The sequence below is a fragment of the Hylobates moloch genome, unplaced genomic scaffold (genome assembly GCF_009828535.3).
Source record: "Hylobates moloch isolate HMO894 unplaced genomic scaffold, HMol_V3 SCAFFOLD_3, whole genome shotgun sequence".
In the NCBI taxonomy this organism is placed as follows: domain Eukaryota; kingdom Metazoa; phylum Chordata; class Mammalia; order Primates; family Hylobatidae; genus Hylobates; species Hylobates moloch.
This window is the reverse complement of record NW_026652278.1, coordinates 14,437,254-14,459,259: the sequence shown is the minus strand read 5'-3', so window position 1 is coordinate 14,459,259 and position 22,006 is coordinate 14,437,254. Positions and strand designations below refer to the sequence as shown.

The window sequence follows — 22,006 nt, the reverse complement described above, 5'->3', positions numbered from 1 at the left end:
AAGTTTGTTAGTCCTGATTTTCTAATCGTAGCCACTCAAGGAACAGTCTTTTCATAGTACCCCATATATTTCAATTAGACTTATAAAATTATAAATCAATCTATGGTCAGTGTCTTTGGTTAAAAAAAAAAAACCACAGGCAGTTCTTTACATAAAAACGTCCCACACATTATAGATGCCAACCACCTCCTGGTAGCCACTATGGACAACTAATGAGATGCAGAGTCTTTTTTGGACCGATGATGTCTCTACTACCGGATCTATCTGTATTAACAGCAATGTTACTCTCAATGAAACTGCAGAAGCCACCAGGAACACGGAAGACCACCTAGCAGATCGGTGAGTAGGCTGCTTGTTCAGCTTTCCTTTAATACCTGTTGGTAAATACTAATGGGAGTAGACCGAGTTGTATGGCCTGGACACTGGAAACCAAGAGCAGGATCGCAAAGTAACAGCATCAGACTCTTCTGCCCTCCTCTTGCACTTGGGTTCTGACTCCCAGCACAAAGAACTTGGGAGAACAGTACGGGAAACAGCAGAAAGGATGGGTTTGCTGACTAGCCTTGAAACCTAACTCTAACGTAGGCAGCAGTAACTCATCTGAACAAATCTGATTAAATAAATTGTTGGGGCTTACCTGTGATGTCACATGTACAGATCTACTCTCCAGGAAGCAAACTCTTAGCAGGTTACTGCCCCACTTATAATCACTGATCTGAAATTCTCTTGTTATGAAAGAAAAGTCCTTCTCCCCACGAAAGACCTTTAAAGACTTCTACGTATTTGAAATACCAGATACTAAGAAAGGTGTTTAAAATGATTTCTATCATTGGTAACATCAAACAAAAAAGGCTGCATCTGGTTAAGTTAAAAAGCATCAATACTCCCTCTTCTGGCCCTACAGCTGTACCAATAGGAATTCTCACCACTACTCAATAACAGAAATAATAAGTGCCTACAGCCATGATGAATTTGTAACATTTTCTCAAATTAACTATGATTTTTCTAATTTCAGGTGAAAACCCAAGGTGGTACTTCAAACACGCACATGCACACACAAACTCAGAGGACAGCGTTACAAGGAAACTAAGAAATTCCTGCATTAACAAAGGAAGACATGTTAGGGGGACATCCTAGCCACATATGCTTTCTTTGTTATATTTAGGTTCATTTTCATTGATAGTAAACACAGACATTTAATGGCACTGATAAAAATTCAAGTAAAAAAACTCAACTGAATATGCAAACTTACCATTATAAACAAAATACTATAACCACAAATCAACACTAAAACAAATTCTGTAAGTATTTTATTTATCACTGAAGAAAAAACACAGCAGCAAGTTCTGTGTTGGCTTCAATGAGACCAAATAGTTAATCTTTAACATAGCTACTGCACTCCAAAATTGAAGTCAACACAGTCATTACTACAAATTACTTGTTGAAAGAATCTATCTTCAAGAGAAAGAAAATTAGGAAAGAGAATTTAAACGATTCCTCCAAACCATACATTTATAAATATTGTCATATTTAAAATGCTTGAAAGGCATGAATTCTCCATTAATGGAAAAGCAGTTTGCTATTGGCAACAGAAAAAAACTCAGCGATAGTTTACCAAATGCTTTAAAATTTAAAAGCTATACTGTTTGGATTCACACTTGTCATTACAACAACTGCAAATTGCTTTGTACTCACCTTCTCTCAAGTAAAATCTAAAAACCCCACTGTATCCAATGTTTGTAATGTTTACTTCAAGTGAATCTAAAAAATTTCTAAATTTAGTTTATGGTAAATACCTCAAAATACCTAAAATAGGTACATATCAACCACTTAAAGGTGTGAAAATTGTTTCAGATTCACTGCTTTAAAGGGTCTTCAAATATATTTTCTTTAACAGAACCTTACTTCATTCCAAATTAATATCAGATATTTCAAAATCAAAAAAAAATATCAGTTCTATACCAAGATAAAGGTGTTACCCAATACCTGAAGGTTCACATTTTAAATTTATTTTTTAGTTTTTCTTTTTTGTCAACAAATGATTGATGAAATAATGCAACACCCTTAAATTCCAGAAAATGGCATGGTTTTTCCAACCTCCTGTGGATATGGTGCATGATCAATCTATTATATAGGATTAATACAAGTTCATGCTTTTTGTGTTATGGTGAAACAACATTGAAGAATCCCATTTAGATTGGTTGAAGCACAAGTATAATAATCCTTGAATGTGATCAAACCTATTTAAGACACCAGTTTAAATCCATTATCTTGAGACTTAACGTCGTACTGTGGTCCATCCGTCTTCATCAGTCTCATTCTTAGTACGACGAAGAGACTCCCTATCTTTCTCAGCTCTCCATGAGGCCTTTTCTTTTTCACCTTCTCTTTCTCGGTCTCGGTCTCTTTCTCGGTCTCTTGAAAGAGCTGGGGGAGGAACTCGACGAGGAGGGTCCCGCTCTTCTGCCCGGTCATCTTTCCTGTCATCAGCACGTCTCCAAGAACTTACTAAAAAGTTTAATTAAAACAAAAAAATTAAGTTAGTACTATATTCTGTTGGCTCAAATTAAGCAGAAGAAATGCCTCAAATTACTCAAAATTCCTGTATTAAAGATTAACAATACAGAAATCATAATTAAAGCTCACACAATTTCTGACAATATCTTTAACATACAGATGTACAGATAAAACTCAAAATTTGAAAACAGGCAGAAACCACTAGCCTGGGAAGGACTAGTTAGTATAAACCCATAAGACAAGGTGGCAAAAATCTGGCTGAATGAAAATTTTATAACTGACAGGATTTTTGGCTCTTGAAGAATTTTAACAGCAAATTAACCACACAAAGTACAGGAGTTTTTGAAGTTATGGCTATGACAGAAAAATTCTCTCACAACAGGATGTCAAGACATGGAAAATAAATTTTTAAAAACCAAGAGAAAAATGAGGATTTTAAAAATGAAAAATACATATATTTTAAAAAAGAATAAACTTCTGTTACAATTTCAGAGAAAATGTTTCTACTTTGTGCTTAATCTGCCAGGAAGTTGCTTTTAAATAACACTTTTTTTCATTTTTATTAAGTAAACTTTATATATATTGCCTGCTATCCAATTTAGTCTACTACTATACTTTGAATTTAGAGATAAGTGCACTTCAGAACATGACCATTGAGTAACTGTATGAAAATCATGAATTCTAAATAGAATAAATATCAACTCTCTTATTGTTGGCCTTCATACAAATTTATGATATAATTACATAACCCAAATCCCCCCCAGAAACGACAGTTCTCCAATACTTCAGTTGTAACCTCTATACCTTCTTCACGTTCTGATCTGAGCGGAGGTCCTCTTCGGTCCCTGTCATCTCTTAGATCTCGTCTTTCTCTTAGATCACGCCGGTCATCCCTCTCACGGCGACGGTCATCCCTATCCCTATCGTCCCGGCGACTTGAGTCTCTCCAGCTTGAAGATTCCTCTGCTGGTCCTCTTCTCCAGCCACCTTCATCCCTGTAGCCATTTACAATGACAAGTCAGGTTCTTACTGTTAGACCAAATGGATAATTATAAGTACATCCAGTCCAAGCTGGGGCTTAGAGTTTACAAATGTAACAGGGACAGTTTAAACTCATAACCTGACCTTACCTGATGCCTGGGGCGTGCAGAACAAATGAGAACACCCAGATCTGTGCCGTCCCACTCGGTAGCCACTACCCATATGTGGTTACTTACATTTAAAGTAAAATGGAGATATTTCCTTAGCAGCACCAACCATATATTCTAAGTGCTTGGCCACCAAATGTGACTGCTGACTACCATACTGGCCAGCACAGACACATTTTCTTCCTTGAAGAAAATTGCATCGAATGCTGCTGGTCTACATTTATCAGTGCAAGGACACTTTGGCAGAGGGAGCAAGCTAGAACTTCTACTACTAATAAAATCAAAGGGCTTTTGATAATTTAAGGGCAAGAAAACTGACTGCCCTAAACTACACGGGGAAAAAGCAATGGACTGACAAAGATGGCTGGACTGGTTCCACTGCCCAACAGTCATACAGCCTATAGACAGCCATGAAGTTTGGGCCTCCATTTTCTTACTTTAAGAGGGAAATGTTCGATTAGATAACCTCTAAAAAAAAAAGATGGAGTTTCGCTCTTGTTGCCCAGGCTGGAGTGCAATGGTGTAATCTCGGCTCACCACAACCTCTGCATCCCGGGTTCAAGCAATTCTCCTGCCTCAGCCTCCTGAGTAGCTGGGATTACAGGCATGCACCATCACACCTGGCTAATTTTGTATTTTTTAGTAGAGATGGGATTTCTCCATGTTGGTCAGGCTGGTCTCGAACTCCTGACCTCAGGTGATCTGCCCACCTCAGCCTCCCAAAGTGCTGGGATTACAGGTGTGAGCCACCGCGTCCAGCTAAAAATTTTTTAAAACCTGCATTATGATTCTAAGAGATAAGGAGGGTGCTGGGGAATAACGAGGAACATCATTTCTCAAAAATAGTTTGAAATACACAGGCCAGTGTCCAAAACAATCCCAACTGCAGCTCTACAAATAATTTTTTTTTTTTTTTTGAGATGGAGTTTCGCTCGTCGCCCAGGCTGGAGTACAATGGCGCGATCTCCGCTCACTGCAACCTCCGCCTCTTGGGTTCAAGTGATTCTCCAGCCTCGGCCTCCCAAGTACCTGGGATTACAGGCGCGCCACCACCACATCCAGCTAATTTTTGTATTTTCAGTACAGATAGGGTTTCACTATGTTGGCCAGCCTGCTCTCGAACTCCTGAACTCAGGTGATCTGCCCACCTCGGCCTCCCAAAGTGCTGGGATTACAGGCATGAGCCACCGTGCCCGGCCTCTACAAATAATTTAATTAGAACATCACACCTAGGTCTTCTGAAGCGATCCTCTCGATCCACATCTCTCTCTCTGTCCCTTTCTCTCTCAGGGTCCTTGTCATTCTCCTCTCGATCTTGATTATCTCTGTCCCTTTCTTTTTCTCTGTCCCATTCACGTTCTTCTGATGGCCTTGATTCTCGAGGTGGACCCCAGCTCTCCTCTCTGGCTTTTTCTTTCTCTCTCCATCCACCTATTTTTTTGAAAAAGCAAAACATTTTAAAAATATTTTTAAAAGAAGAAACAGATTGGCAATCATGAATAGACACTGGCATTAATTCATCATCATTCTAAATGCTAATTTAAGACACTGATTAAAAAAATACTAAAGCTGTGTACATCACTGCACAGACATCATTAACAGTATCTTAAACTTATATAAGAAACTTAAAACGGGCCAGGCATGGTGGCCCACACCTGTAATCCCAACACTTTGGGAGACCAAGCCAGGTGGATTACTTAAGGTCAGGAATTTGAGACCAGCCTGGCCAACATGGTAATAACCCTGTCGCTACTAAAAATACAATTAGCCAGGTGTGGTGTTGCGCCTGTAGTCCTAGCTACTTGACTTGGGAGGCTGAGGCATGAGAACTGCTTGAACCTGGGAGGCAGAGGTTGCAGTGAGCCAAGATAGTGCCACTGCACTCCAGCCTGGATGACAGAATGAGACTGTCTCAAAAAACAAACAGGGAGGAAAAAAAAAAAAAAAAAAAAAAAAACCTTAAATGATCTGGGTTGAGTGTTCCATAGAACAAAAGTATCATTGAAAATTTTAGGGCCGGGCGCGGTGGCTCACGCTTGTAATCCTAGCACTTTGGGAGGCTGAGGCGGGCGGATCACGAGGTCAGGAGATCGAGACCACGGTGAAACCCCGTCTCTACTAAAAATACAAAAAAATTAGCCGGGCGTGGTGGTGGGCGCCTGTAGTCCCAGCTACTCGGAGAGGCTGAGGCAGGAGAATGGCGTGAACCCGGGAGGCGGAGCTTGCAGTGAGCCGAGATTGCGCCACTGCACTCCAGCCTGAGCGACAGAGCCAGACTCCGTCTCAAAAGAAAAGAAAAGAAAAGAAAATTTTAGAATTTTTCCTATTGCACGCAGATTTCAGCATAGTATCTGTTCTGATGTTAAACAGATCACTCATTTAAGCAGAAAACTTCAAGAGTTTTCTCTTAGTCCCAATTTTGAGGTATTTATACCTTGCAACGTTTTCAAGGCCTTCATATCCAAAAAAGAATCTTTCCTTTTATATTCCTGTCCTCCACCATTTACCACCCATTATCTAGTCATTAATCATGAATAAATCCTTTAACCCTGCACAGTGGCTCACACTTATGCATGGAATATATGAATCTAGGAACATTTTATATAGAGTACACAGAGACGTAAATTTGCTGGTGACCTCACTGTTTAAAATGGCTTCCAAGTGTAGTGCTAAAATGCTGTCTAGAGGCCAGGTGTGGTGGCTCATGCCTGTAATCTCAGGAATTTGGGAGGCCGAGGAGGGTGGATCCCCGGAGCCCAGGAGTTCAAGACCAGCCTGGGCAACATGGCAAAACCACATCTCTACAAAAAAATACAAAAATTAGCTGGGCTTGGTGCTGTGCACCTATAGTCCGCTACTCAGGAGGCTGATGTGGTAGGATCTCTTGAGCCCAGGAGGCAGAGGTTGCGGTGATCTGAGATCACGCCACTGCACTCCAGCCTGGGAGACAGAGTGAGACCCCGCCTCAAAAAAAGAAAAAACAAATGCTGTTTAGTGGACCCAAGCACAAGGTGGCTATGATATGCCTTAAGGAGAAAATACATGTATTAGATAAGCTTTGTTCATGAATGAGTTATAATGCTGTTGACCATGAATTCAATGGTAATGAATCAACAACATATCAGAAATAGGGAGTCTTTAAACACAAACACATAAAAGACATTTTATGTATTGACTGGTTCACAAAAATATCATGATTAGAAGCTTACAAAAACCTAACCTTGTATTTCCCCTAGGAACAGGAGTTCAGTATTCATGGCAACTGTATAAAATATAATTAGCAAATTAGTAAGAATCTGCTACACTGTTACCGCATTTAACATGAGGAAAAGAAAAATTAAATGCCTTACACAAGGTAACAGCTGAATAGTAGAATGAAGTGAGACTAGAAGAGACGAAGTAGGCAACAGAAACAACTGGGGAAAGCAAGGAAGCGGCTCACTTAGATCTGCACTTAGAACAACTGCTCTGGTTATTTCCCCAACACCCAAAATTAAAACTGAGAGTAAGAGAGGCAGCAAAAACCAGTTAGGGGGTGAGGACAATGCTGCTGACCCAGGACCAAGTACAAGCAATGGGAATGGAGAAGAGGGTGGATTTCAGGAACATCAAAAAGGCAGAACTGAACTAAATAAAGATTTAACATAAAGGATGAAACAGAGACAAAACAACTCCCAGATTCCTAGCTCAGACAGTTAGATGGACAGTGATGCCCCTGAGGAGAATCAGAGGGATGGGTGGGCATGAACAAGTGCACGTGTATGTGATGGTAATAAGTCCAGTTTTGGATAGGCTGTGTTAGACATTCAGTAAGACTACCAAGTGGAGATGTGCTATATGCAGTAAGCAGCTGTCACCTGTGTGCAGTACGCAGAAATTATCTAGAGAAAACTGGCCGGGGCAGTGGCTCACGCTTGTAATCCCAGCACTTTGGGAGGCAGAGGTGGGTGGATCACTTGAGGTCAGGAGTTCGAGAGCAGCCTGGCCAACATGGTGAAACCCCATCTCTATTAAAAATACAAAAAAATGGCCAGGCGTGGTGGCTCATGCCTGTAATCCCAGCACTTTGGGGGGCCGAGGTGGGCGGATCGCAAGGTCAGGAGATCAAGACCATCCTGGCTAACATGGTGAAACCCCATCTCTACTAAAAATACAAAAAATTAGCCAGGCATGGTGGTGGGCACCTGTTGTCCCAGCTACTCGGGAGGCTGAGGCAGGAGAAGGGCATGAACCTGAGTGGCAGAACTTGCACTGAGGGGAGATCGTGCCACTGCACTCCAGCCAGATGACAGAGTGAGACTCCGTCTCAAAAAAAAAAAAAAAATTTAGCCATGCATGGTGGCGTGTGCCTGTAGTCCCAGCTACTTGGGAAGCTGAGGCAGGCGAATTGCTTGAACCTGGGAGGCAGAGGTTGCAGTGAGCTGAGATCGTACCACTGCACTCCAGCCTGGGAGACAGAGCAAGACTCCACCTCAAAAAAAAAAAAAAAGAAAAAGAAAAAAATGGTAATAGACACATGTCACAAACATGTATACGACTGCTCACGAATAATAAAGTGTGAAACAAGCAGGCCCAGGACTAAGAAAGAAAATGAGTCTGGGTGCAGTGCCTCACACCTGTTATCCCAGCACTTCACTTTGGGAGGGAGAGGCAGAAGGATAACTTGAGCCCAGGAGTTTGAGACCAGCCTGGGCAACATAGCAAAACCCCGTCTCTCCAAAAAAATAAATTATTAGCAGGGTGTGGTGGCATGTGCCTGTAGTCCTAGCTACTCAGAAGGCTGAGGTGGGAGGCTCCCTAGAGTCCGGGAGGTCAAGGTTGCAGTGAGCCATGATTGCACCACTGCACTCCAGCCTGTGCAACAGAGCAAGACCCTGTCTCAAAAAATGTAAAGTAAAATGAGTTCCTCCTTGCATAATCTCTCAGTTGGCAAAAATAAATATATAAAGTACATTTTGGTTTCAATTATTTTTAAAAGGAGGCTGGTTCCCAGTAAAACCTGAAAAACACACCAATACTGAAGGCATGAGTACAGGAAGAGCCTTCAAAGAAGCAGTCATCGAAGCAGAAGGAAAATAAAGAGCACATCACTAAAGAAGAGAGGGGTTGCGTTTTTATGTTTTGGATGGTAGTATTCTGAAGGCAAACTTTTGACAGGTAAGTCACTGCAAATGATACTGAAGGAAAGATAAAAGACCAGTTTATCTGGAAAAATAACAATACAGCCCTGATATTTACCCATCAGAATTTCACTTTTACAGGTGAACACTTAAGCATATTCTAGGAAATAGAATTTTACCTGGCTTGACTAATGGTCTCCAAGGACCAGGTCTTGAGTCATCACCCCGTCTGGGAAACCGATCATCATCAGCACGTCTTGAAAGGCGATCATCATCCATGTTTCTCCAAGGGCCCCTGTCATCCTCTGCACCACGCCTGGGAATTCTGTCATCATCGGCATTCCTCCAAGGTCCTCGATCATCATCCAACCCTCGCCTGGGACCCCGGTCATCATCCATGCCTCTCCTGGGACCCCGGTCATCATCCATGCCTCTCCTGGGACCCCGGTCATCATCCATGCCTCGCCTGGGACCCCGGTCATCATCCAACCCTCGCCTGGGACCCCGGTCATCATCAGCATTACGCCAGGATGATCGCTCATCGTCAGCGCCTCCTCGCCTCAGCCCCCGGTCATCATCCATCCCACGTCTTGGTCCTCTGTCCTCATCAGCTGTTCGCCAGCTTCCTCTGTCCTCATCCAGTCCTCGTCTAGGTGGTCTGTCATCATCCGCATGACGCCAGCTTCCCCTGTCTTCGTCAGCAATTCGTCTGGGAGGCCTGTCATCATCTGTGTTACGCCAGGAAGGCCGGTCATCGTCTGCCCCACGGCGAGAGAACCGATCTTCCTCAGGACCACGTCTAGGGCCTCTGTCATCATCCATGCCACGCCGGGGAACCCGATCATCGTCTGGTCTAAGAGAAGACTCTCTATCTTCATCATCCCCTAGACGCCGGGGCCGCTCTTCATCTCTTCTATGAGACCTGTCCTCATCTCGCCCTTCTCCACGTCTCCACTCCCTACACAGCAACAAGAACAATTAAAAATATATAAAATAAAAAAGCATCTGATCCTTTGGGGATTTTTTTTTCCACGTGCTTTTTTAAAACTTCAGTATGGGCCGGAGGAGTGGCTCACGCCTTTAATCCCAGCACTTTGGGAGGCAGAGGCAGGCAGATCACCTGGGTCAGGAGTTCAAGACCAGCCTGGCCTGGCAAAACCCCATCTCTACTTAATTGTAAGACATGCGGCTGGGCACAGTCGCTCACACCTGTAATCCCAGCACTTTGGAAGGCCACGGCGGGAGGATTGCTTGAGCCCAGGAGTGTGAGACTAGCCTGGGCAACATGTCAAAACCCCATCACTATAAAGAATATAAAAATTGACCAGGCGTGGTGGCCCACACCTGTAATCCCAGCACTTTGGGAGGCCGAGGCAGGCAGATTACTTGAGGTCAGGAGTTCAGGACCAGCCTGGCCAACACAGTGAAACCTCGGGTCTACTAAAAATGCAAAAATTAGCCAGGCGTGGTGGTGCATGTCTATAATCCTACTTGGGAGGATTACAAGTGCCTCCCAGCTACTTGGGAGGCACGAGAATTGCTTGAACCCAGGAGGCGGAGGCTGCAGTGAGCCGAGATGGCGCCACTGTGCTCCAGCCTGGGTGACAGAGCTAGATTCTGTCTCAAAAACAAAGAAACAAACAAACAACATTAACCAGGCATGGTGGAGCGCACCTGTGGTCCCAGCTACTCAGGAGGCTGAGGCAGGCGGATCACCTAAGCCCAGGGAGGTTGAGGCTGTAGTGAGCCAAGATCGCGCCACTGCACTCCAGAGTGAGACGCCATCTCAAAACAACAACAACAACACAGGCCAAGTGCAGTGGCTCATGCCTGTAATCCCAGCAATTTGAGAGGCTGAGACAGTCAGATCACTTGAGGTCGAGAGGTCAAAGCCAGCTTGGGCAACATGGCAAAACCCCATCTCTACTAAAAAATACAAAAAGTAGCCAGGTATGGTGGCACACACCTGTAATCCCAGCTATTCGAGAGGCTGAGGCACTTGAACCCAGAGAGGCAGAGGTTGCAGGGAGCCGAGATTGCGCCACTGCACTCCAGCCTGGGCAGCAGACCCAATAAAACAAAATACAAACCCACACACAATCAGACATGCACACAATTCTTCATGGCTCTCCTTTCCCTGCCTCTACAAAATGAACCAAATTTAAAAACCACTGATAAGATATTAACAGGAACTGGAGCACCATTATTTTCAACTCTACTTACTTCTCTGGCGGGCCTCTTCTCCACTCAGAATCTGCTTCAGGTCCTTTTCTCCAGGTGCCTTCTGAATCTCTATCTCCCCAACGAGAGTCCTCCATTGACAAAGTGAAAAAGAAGCATTACATTGGTAACCATTTACTATTATGACTACCGGTATTACCATTCAAATGTTTTTTGTACTTATAATAATATGAAGCCCTTAAATAAGCAAGTTTTAAAATTTCATTTATTTTTTAATCTGAGATCAGACTGACACTACAGGGAAACTGGTAGTCTCATATATTGTGGGTGGCCTTACAAACCGATATAACACCACTGGAAAGCAACCTGGGAACACACACCTCTACAGATTTCCTTCGACCTAGAAATCCCCTTTGAAGAATGTGAAAAAAGCCACATGCCCTGAAATGTACATCACAGTGCCTACTAAGCAAAGAAAGGTGGAGACATTTTATTTAATGTCTAACGGGGGTGGTTAAATTAACAGTACTTCTCTATTCACAGTACTCTGATGGGCCGGGTGTGGTGGCTCACGCCTGTAATCCCAGCAGTTTGGAAGGCGGAGGCGGGTGGATCACGAGGTCAGGAGATCAAGACCATCCTGGCTAAGACGGTGAAACCCTGTCTCTACTAAAAATACAAAAAATTAGCCAGGCGTGGTGGCAGGCGCCTGTAGTCCCAGCTACTTGGGAGGCTGAGGAAGGAGAATAGCTTGAACCCAGGAGGCAAAACTTGCAGTTACCCGACATCACACCACTGCACTCCAGCCTGCACCACAGCGGGAGGCTCTGTCTCAAAAAAAAAAAAATCTACAAAGCTAAGAATAAGCTACAGTCTCAATGCGTGAATAAGAGAACCTTTATTTGAATTTTCTTTTTTCTTTTTTTTTTGAGGTGAAATCTCACTCTGTTGCCCAGGTTGGAGTGCAGTGGCGCGATCTCAGCTAACTGTGGCCTCTGCCTCCCACATTCAAGCGATTCTTGGGCCTTAGCCTCCCAGGTAGCTAGGACTACAAGCGCCTGCCACCATGCCCGGCTAATTTTTCTATTTTTAGTAGAGATGGGATTTCAACATGTTGGCCATGCTGGTCTCGAACTCCTGACCTCAACTGATCCACCTGCCTGGGCTTCCCAAAGTGCTGAGATTATAGGTGTGAGCCACCACGCCTGCTCCTTTATTTGAATTTTTGAAAAAATGTCTTGGCGGCCGGGCGCGGTGGCTCACGCTTGTAATCCCAGCACTTTGGGGGGCCGAGGCGGGTGGATCACGAGGTCAGGAGATCGAGACCAAGGTGAAACCCCGTCTCTACTAAAAATACAAAAAATTAGCCGGGCGTGGTGGCGGGCGCCTGTAGTCCCAGCTACTCGGAGAGGCTGAGGCAGGACAACGGCGTGGACCCGGGAGGCGGAGCTTGCAGTGAGCCGAGATTGCACCACTGCACTCCAGCCTGGGCGACAGAGCGAAACTCCGTCTCAAAAAAAAAAAAAAAAAAAAAATGTCTTGGCAATGAAACTCTAAAATAACCAGAGATGAGAAGCAGTGAAAGACAAGAATGGTCAGAAAATAAGTTAGTCCCAGGTCATCACAGCTAATGATTCCGGGCTGTCTCTTAAGGTGGGGGTTGTTCTAAGAGACTTTCCCAAGTAAATACCTTGAGAGAAAATAGAAACATAACAGTCAAAGGAATTTATAGGCACCACAATCAAGGGAACAAACACAGCCAGAAGGCCAAGCTTCTCCCACCCCAATGCCTGCCTTGCAATTTATACTTAACAAAGAATGCAAGGTTTTAGAGGATATAGTACAACTATTACATCCTCCAAAGACTTTTGAAGGATGGCTGTTATAGCCATTAAACAAAAAGAGGCCGGGAGCGGTGGCTCACGCTTGTAATCCCAGCACTTTGGGAGGCCGAGGCGGGCGGATCACGAGGTCAGGAGATCGAGACCACGGTGAAACCCCATCTCTACTAAAAATACAAAAAATTAGCCGGGCATGGTGGCGGGCGCCTGTAGTCCCAGCTACTCAGAGAGGCTGAGGCAGGAGAATGGCGTGAAGCCAGGAGGCGGAGCTTGCAGTGAGCCGAGATTGCACCACTGCACTCCAGCCTGGGCGACAGAGCGAGAGACTCCGTCTCAAAAAAAAAAACAAACCAAAAAAAACAAACAAACAAAAAGAAATACTCTGCCTCCTGGGCTCAAGCCATACTCCCTCCCACCTCAGTCTCCCAAGTAGCTGGGCATGCACCACCACGCCCAGCTCATTTTTGTATTTCTTGTGGAGACAGGGTCTCACTATGTTGCCAGACTGGTCTCAAATTCCCAGGCTCAAGCAATCTGCCCACCTGCCTCGGTCTCCCAAAGTGCTGAGATTACAGGCGTGAACCAATGTGCCCAGCCCAGCAGATCCAAGAGCAGAATGGCCCCGGCTGATGAGCAAACAAACTGAACCAGGACCTCAGAGAACCTGGTACAAACAAACAAAGAGATGAACAGAGTAAAAGAAACATTAAAGATATAAAGAGAACTTTAAAAGAGCAAGAACAGAGAAAAAGGAGAAAATTTTCCTTAAATTAAGTAGATTTTTGTCTGCTCTAAGGAGACTGAATCCTTAGACCAAAAGGGCAGAAGTCCAAAAAGAAACAAAGATGACCATACACTCAGGTATCTAAACACAGTCTTAGGGACAGTTTTAACTTCCTTTAACGCAAGAATAGAGAAAAATTTTGTTTCCAAGGAATGAAACAGTATCTACAGAATAAGACCAAGACTAGTATCAAAAATCCTCCCCTCTGTAACACTGTGTACTAAAAACAGAAGCAAAGGTCTCTATTATTTCTGAAAAGATGATTTTGAACTGGCCAAATAATGAACCATTCATTGTTCAACGGTGAGAGAAAAAACTTATGACACACACAAAGACATTCTGAAAACAACTGATCAAGAAACAAAAAGTACTCACAAAGGGGAAAACATGATGCAGTGTAAACATACTTGAGACTAAATAATGTTCGCTAATATGGATGTAAAACTTAAAGTAACTGTTAAGTGAGTACTAAGAGGAAAGATAACGTGTAGTGATCTAGAAGCAAAACTACCCAGTCCACTGCAATAAAATATAAGTTAAGGTATGGTCATGATTTTGTTTTGTTCTGAAGAGGCAAAGGAAAGTTGTAATTTTTTTTTTTTTTTTTTTTTTTTTTTTTTTTTTGAGACGGAGTCTTGCTCTGTCGCCCAGGCTGGAGTGCAGTGGCGCATCTCGGCTCACTGCAAGCTCCGCCTCCCGGGTTCACGCCATTCTCCTGCCTCAGCCTCCCGAGTAGCTGGGACTACAGGCGCCCCGCCACCGCGCCCGGCTAATTTTTTGTATTTTTAGTAGAGACGGGGTTTCACCGTGTTAGCCAGGATGGTCTCGATCTCCTGACCTCGTGATCCGCCCGCCTCGGCCTCCCAAAGTGCTGGGATTACAGGCTTGAGCCACCGCGCCCGGCCGGAAAGTTGTAATTTATACTGTGGAAGTTTTTTTAAAAACTTAGGAAAAAATTAATGGTGGCCGGGCACAGTGGCTCATGCCTGTAATCTCAGCACTTTGGGAGGTTGAGGTGGATGGATCACCTGAGGTCAGGAGTTCGAGACCAGCCTGGCCAACACGGTGAAATTTATCTCTACTAAAAATATAAAATTAGCCGGGCATGGTGGCACATGCCTGTAATCCCACCTACTCGGGCGGCTGAGGCAGGAGAATCACTTGAACCTGGAAGGTGGAGGTTGCAGTGACCTGAGATCTCACCATTGCACTCCAGCCCGGGCAAAACTCTGTCTCAAAAAAAAAAAAATTATAATGGAGTAGAGAAAATAAAAGTGAACCTAGAGGCCAGGCATAGTGGCTCACGCCTGTAATCCCAGCACTCTGAGAGGCTGAGGCGAGTGGATCACAAGGTCAGGAGTTCGAGACCAGCCAGGCCAACATAGTGAAAAACCCCATGTCTACTAAAAATACAAACATTAGCCAGGCGTGGTGGCACACGCCAGTAATCCCAGCTACTCGGGAGGCTGAGGCAGGAGAATTGCTTGAAACCAGGAGGCGGAGGTTGCAGTGAGCTGAGATTGCGCCACCGCACTCCAGCCTGGGCAACAGAGCGAGACTCTGTCTACACACACACACACACACACACACACACACACACACACACACAAACCTAGAAAAGTTCTTCAAATTTGGCTTAAAGAAAAAGGAAGGGGTGCCAGGGACATGAAAGCAAATAAAAAGCTCCAAAGCAAGTGTTAGGAATAAAACCAAATATACTAGTTACCATGTTAAATACAAGTAAATTAAACTAAACTCTCCCAAAAAAGGGGGAAGGTATGTGTGGGCGGGGGGTGAGGCATAAAACAGAAATGAGAGGCTGAAAATGTACAAAAGGGTGGACAGACACATTTGCAAATGCTAACTAAAAGAAAAGGATAATCTCAGAAGGTAAGCTTCCTCACGTTCCTAAGGAGACATTCCCATAAACTAACATGATGTAGCAGATTTAAACAAAACAGCGCTGATTTCATGCACACATAGAACTTTGTGCTCAACAGAAAAAAACATTCATAGAACACAAGGGAAAATGTATTATTAAATTCCAAAAACTTGTAAATCATACAGACCACATTTACTTAATACCAAGGAATTAGAACTACAAATTAGCAGTAAGAATAACATAAACTGAAGACACATAAATAACTAGTATCAAGTGTAGGCATACAGATAAGCATTTGATACAGGTGTGGCAAAAATAGAGCAGAGAAAAGGTATGCAAGACATCCCTGAGCTTTTTGAGTGAAAAGTAAGCAAGCAAGTCTTTAAGGGGCAAACAGGGCACCTCCCAAGCAAAAGGAAGAGCGTGCAGACAGATGCCAGACACAGAATAAAGCAGAAAACTTGCTCCCCAATGGCTGGAGCACAGGTGACTAAGAAGAAAATAGTGTCAGACGAAACTGATGAAACAGCAGCAACACGAAAGACTACTAAGGCGTGTTTTAAAACCTTTGGCTCTCAGTAATGAGTATCAACCAATGAAAGGTCTGAAATCCAACAGCAGGCACAGTGATCAAACATGCTGTATTATGAAAAATCAAGCAGGCCACATCGTAGAGGAAGGTCTGAAGCTGGAGGAAGATGATGATGAGGGAGACTAGTAAGTAGACCAACAAGTATTGCAAGCAAGAAAAATCTGAATTAAGGCAGTAATGTAGGAAAAGAAAGAAGGAAGAGTAGGTTCAAAGCTGTGACAAAGCAGATACCAGTAACACCAATCAGGAGAGGGAATTCCAGACACAAGACAGAGAAGGGAACACAGGTCCACTTTGAACCTGAGTGCAATTAAAAATCAGCATTTAGATCTGAGTTTGAATCACCTAGGAATCCTGTTAAATTGCATACTTTGATTCAGAAGTTTTGGGGCTGGACCTGAAAGTCTGCGTTTCTAACAAGTTGCCAGGTGTTGCTGACAGCTGCTGGCCACCAAACATGTCTTTAAGTACCAAGGAGCTACAGAATTCATCATCCTCTAAATTCACGATCATGTCTTTTTTTTTCCCCCTGAGACAGAGTCTCGCTCTGTCACCCAGGCTTGAGTGCAGTGGTGCGATCTCGGCTCACTGCAACCTCTGCCTCCCGGGTTCAAGCAGTTCTCCTGCCTCAGCCTCCCAAGTAGCTGGGATTACAGGTGCCACCACTGCACCCAGCTCATTTTTTTATTTTTAGTAGAGACAGGGTATCACCATGTTGGCCAGACTGGTCTAGAACTCCTGACCTCGCGATCCGCACGCCTCGGCCTCCCGAAGTGCTGGGATTATAGGCATGAGCCACCACCCCCGGCCAGATGATGATGTCTTTCAGGGAACTCAGCAACAGTCCCTCTTCTGTAGCAAACTCAGCAGTGCTATGGACAAAACTTTCATGACACGACACGCAAAAGTATGCTTAAGCCTTTAAAATTCCATCTTTGCTAAGATAAATATAATTCTTTCCCCCTTAGGTGCCTTCTATTCTTTGGGAAGAGAAAACTACCACATTAAAAAGAGAGGTGAAAATGGGCTGGGTGCGGTGGTCGCGCCTGTAATCCCAGCACTTTGGGAGGCCAAGGCAAGCAGATCGTTTGAGGTCAGGAGTTCAAGACCAACCTGGCCAACATGGTGAAACCGTATTTCTAATTTTAGTAGAAAATTTTGTATTTTCTACTAAAAATACAAAAATTAGCCAGGCATGGTGTTGGGCGCCTATAATTCCAACTACTCGGAAGACTGAGGCAAGAGAATGGCTTGAACCTGGGAGGCGGAGATTGGGGGGAGCCGAGACAGAGATCACACCACTGCACTCCAGCCTGGGCAATGAAGCGAGACTCTGTTTCAAAAAAAAAAAAAAAAAAAAAAAAAAAAGATGTGAAAATAACTGATTTAAATACATTTACATTGGTATCATGGAAGAGAACTGGGTGATAAAAACACATCACAATTACAAAAATCAGCCGGGCATGGTGGTATGCGCCTGTAATCTCAGCTATTCAGGAGGCTGAGACACAAGAATCACTTGAACCCGGGGGGCTGAGATTGCACCACTGCACTCCAGCCTGGGGAACCTGGGCGACAGAGCAAGACTGTGCCTCAACCAAAAAAAAAAAAAAAAAAAGTCACATTAAAACAAAATAAAATCAATAAACCCTATACTCACCTTTCTAGAAAGTGAACTATCGCCAAGTCTTCTCTCTTCCTCTCTACGACGTTCTCGTTCTTCAATTTCCAACTCCCTTTGGCGTTTTTTCCTTTCCACTTCTTCTAATTTCTTCACCCGCTCCTGATACTCTCGTAGCTCTTCCTCGCGTTTTGCTCGTTCAGCGCGCTCTCTCTCTTCCCGCTCTAGACCATTGATTAGGTTACTAAGTGTGCCTCCCAGCCATATCTTCCCCCTAGTGCTAGTTCCACTTTTCTGGTATTAAACAGGTAGCATAATGTACAAGTAAAAGAATTTGAAAATAGTTTATAATCAGCTACATGACAGAACATAGTCAAGAAAGTAAGTACTACACCCCTCAACCATAGTTTTGTAGTAAGATACCAGAATTCCTCCCCGATCCCTGAGCAATCTGGGATTCCAGATATAGCATCATTTAACAGCCATCATCTGGAATGTATTCCTCAATAAATGTTAATACACAGAATACAGTGATAAAAAACAAAAAGTATTAATTTCTAAAACAACATCAAATGTGTGGGGAAATGTTGGTAGACGATGTAACAACTTCACATACGGCAAACTGGGTTCCGAGATCCAGTTAATTACAGTGCTAAAAGGCCAATTACCTTGATTCCTGTATTTTCTACATAAGATCACTAAAAACTAGATCTAACACCAACCTTGCATTAGCACCCCTCCAATCCTGTCCGACCTGTGTACCTTTTAGCATTTGTTCTTCTGCCCTTCTCTGCTCCTCCTCTTCTTTTTCTCTATAGTATGTTATCCTGCGTTCTTCTTTACGTTGCCTTTTCCGTTCTTCCAATCGATTATGCCTTTCTTCTGCTAATCGCTCTTCAAACTGTTTAAGTTTTTCCTGCAATCGAAGTAACCCCCAACCCAAAAAGGGCACACTTTGTCAAGAGCAACAAACTAGCAGAAAGCTATTAGGTTTACAAAAGATTCTCAAGTGTATTAAAATCATCGAAAGCAACCTCTCAGCACAAAAACTCTAACTTCCAAATGACCATTAACTTGTCAGCAGGCCAAATTTTAAAACATTTAAATTGTTGATATTACCTAAATCCAGTGGGTTTGCCTTTATACAAAATAATTGAATGGTCAAATTAGAACCTGAGCCCGGGACATTTTGATCTAGTTTTTTCATTTCTAACAAAAACAGTAAACAAAACTTGTATTAAACTATGCATTCAACTTTCACCTTTAGAACAATTTCTTTAGGTGATTGTTTTGCTTATGAAATACCATCCAAAAATTTCTATTATTTGAATGACCGTTATACATAGTAACTCAACACAGAATGTACCAATTTGTTAAGGGAGAACCCTTAGGCCAATACTAGAAAGCTCATGAATAAACATTTCCCAAAAATCAGCAAGCTCACCTCATAAACAGACTGCCGTGCAGCTTTGAGTCGCATTACGAATAAATCTCTGTCTTCAAGCATTCGTGACATTCGATTCTTATGTTCAAGAGCCTTTTCACGTTCTAGCTGCATTGTAGTAATCTGCAAGTACAAATATTGTGAAATTTCAAAGCATCACTTTTTTTTTAACTCATTAACCCCAAATTACTGAGAAATACTCTTGAAAAATTAGAAGCTGCTCCACTGCCCCTTCTATCATGCCATAAAAACGAAAATGTTAACTACCATCCATGTCAACAGGTCCCCAGAAGGCAATTAGGGGCAAGAAATAGACAAAGTAATCCTGAGACATTTAGGAGACAGTTTTCATTTAGCCCCATGACACCAGGAACTTTATAAAGGAAAAACTATGATACACGGACACACCTTGGAGGCACTGCAGGTTTGGTTCTAGACCACCACAATAAAAAATATTGCAATGAAGCAAGCAACACAGATTTTTTGGTTATCTGATGCATATAAAAGTTTTCAGTCTATTAAGCATAAAAGAGCATGTCTAAAACACCAATGTACAAATCTTAATTTTAAAATACTGTAAGTCAGGTGCAGTAGTACGCTGAGGCAAGAGAAATCACTTGAGCCCAGGGGTGCAAGATCAGCCTGGACAACATGGTGAGACTCCTGTTCTCAAAGAAAACAAAACAAAAAATACTTTATTGCTAAAAAATGCTAATGATCACCTGAGCCTTCAATGAGTCATAATCTTTTTGCTAGTGGAGTCTTGCCTCAATGTTGACGACTATTGAATGATCAGCCTGGCAGGTACTAAAGGATGGGGTGACTATGGTAATTTCTTAAAATAGGTTAACAATGAAGTTTGCCACACTGATTGCAACCTCTTACAAAAGATTTATCCAGCATGTGGCACTGGTTGACAGTTTTTAACTCAAGAGGAGAATTTCAATTTGATCCAATCCTCTCAAACCCTGCTGCTGCTTTATCAACTACACTTATGGAATATTCTAAATCCTTTGTTGTCAGGTCAACAATGTTTGCTGCATTTTCACCACGAGATTTCAAGAAACCACTTACTTTGCTCATCCATAAGAAGCAACTCCTCACCCATTCAAGCTTTATCATGAGATTGCAGCAATTCAGTCACATCTTCAGGTTATAGTCTTTCTTGTGTTTTTTTGTTTTTTTAGACAGGGTCTGTCTCTGCCACCCAAGCACTGGAGTGCAATGGCACCATCTCAGCTCACTGCAACCTCTGCATCCTCCCACCTCAGTCAGCCTCCCAAGTAGCTGGAACTGCAGGCACACTCCACCATGCCTGGCTACTTTTCCTATTTTTTTGTAGAGACAGGGTTTCACCATGTTGCCCAGGCTGGTCTCAAACTCCTGGACTCATGCAATCTGCCCACCTCAGCCTCCCAAAGAGCTGGGATTAGAGGTATGAGCCACCCCACCCAGCCTATACATCTAACTCTACTTCTTTTGCTGTTTTCACCACATCTGCAATTATTTTCTCCACTCTACTCATGTACCCCTCCAAATCATCCATGAGGCTTGGAATCAACTTCTTCCAAACTCTTGCTAATGCTGATTATTTTGACCTCCTCTCACGAATCACAAATAGCATCTGGAATGAAGAATTCCTTCCAGCAGGTTTTCAACATACTTTGCCCAGATCCACCAAAGGAATCACTATGGCAGCTACAGCCTTATGAAATATATTTCTTAAATAAGACTTGAAAGAAAAATTATTCCTAGATCTATGGGCTGCAGAATGCATACTGTGTTAACAGGCATGAAAACAAACATTAATCTCTCTTATACATCCCTGTCAGAGCTGTCATATGATCAGATGCATTGTCAATGAGCAGCAAGATTCTGAAAACTTTTTTTTTTTGAGCAGTAGGTCTCAACAGGGGGCTTAAAATATTCAGCAAACCATGCTATTAACAGATATGCTGTCATTCAGGCTTTGTTCTTTCATGCACAGACCACAGAAAGGGTAGATGCAGCATAATTCCTAAGGACCCTAGGATTTTTGGAATGACAAGAATTGGCTTCAACTTCCAGTTAGCAGCTGCATTAACCCCTAAACAGTGAGCATACCCTTCGATGATTCAAAGCTAGGCACTGACTTCTTTCTAGGTATGAAAGACCTAGTTGGCCATCTGCTTCCAACAGAAGGTCGTTTCATCTACACTGAAAATCTATTGGCTGGGCGCCATGGCTCAGCCCTGTAATCCCAACACTTTGGGAGGCTGAAGCAAGTGGACTGCTTGACTTCAGGAGTTTGAGACCAGCCTGGGAAGCCTGGGGAGACCCTGTCTCCACTAAAAATGCAAAAAAAAAAAAAAAAAAAAAAAATGCTAGGCATGGTGGTGCGTGCTTGTGGTCGCAGCTACTCAGGAGGCTGAAGTGGGCACTTGAGCCCAGGGGATAGACGTTGTAGGGACCTGAGATCGTGCCACTGCACTCCAGCCTCGGTGACAGAGCGTGACCCTATCTCTCAAAAAAGTAAGAAAATCTGTTGTTTAGTGTAGCCACCTTCATCAACTATCTCAGCCAAAATATTCTGAATAACTTGCTGTAGCTCCTCCATCAGCACTTGGTGCTTCACATTGTACTTTCATGTTATAAAGATGGTTTTCCTTAAACCTTATGAACCAACCTCTGCTAGCTTCATACTTTTCTTCTGCAGCTTCCTTTATTGATTGATTGAAACAGAGTCTCCCATGGTTTCCCAGGGTGGAGTGCAGTGGCATTGCTCACTGCAACCTCTGCCTCCCAGGTTCATGCAATTCTCCTGCCTCAGCCTCCTGAGTATCTGGGATTACAGGCATCCGCCACCAGCCCAGCTAATTTTTCTATTTTTAGTAGAG

The 22,006-nt window shown here is 43.3% G+C and overlaps 1 protein-coding gene across 1 annotated transcript in view; it reads right to left on the bottom strand.

Annotated features, from left to right (window-relative positions):
- Positions 1-1,283: 1,283 nt before the first annotated feature.
- EIF3A (eukaryotic translation initiation factor 3 subunit A) overlaps positions 1,284-22,006 on the bottom strand; it is a 48,097-nt gene continuing 27,374 nt past the window's right edge. Inside the window, exons 15-22 of the mRNA XM_032176601.2 lie at positions 19,131-19,253; positions 18,449-18,602; positions 17,726-17,910; positions 11,009-11,097; positions 8,965-9,743; positions 4,895-5,096; positions 3,322-3,512; positions 1,284-2,508 (exon numbers count right to left, since the gene is read on the bottom strand). Coding sequence (XP_032032492.1) covers positions 2,279-2,508; positions 3,322-3,512; positions 4,895-5,096; positions 8,965-9,743; positions 11,009-11,097; positions 17,726-17,910; positions 18,449-18,602; positions 19,131-19,253 — 1,953 coding nt within the window. The 3' untranslated portion in view covers positions 1,284-2,278. The remainder of the gene's footprint in view (positions 2,509-3,321; positions 3,513-4,894; positions 5,097-8,964; positions 9,744-11,008; positions 11,098-17,725; positions 17,911-18,448; positions 18,603-19,130; positions 19,254-22,006) is intronic.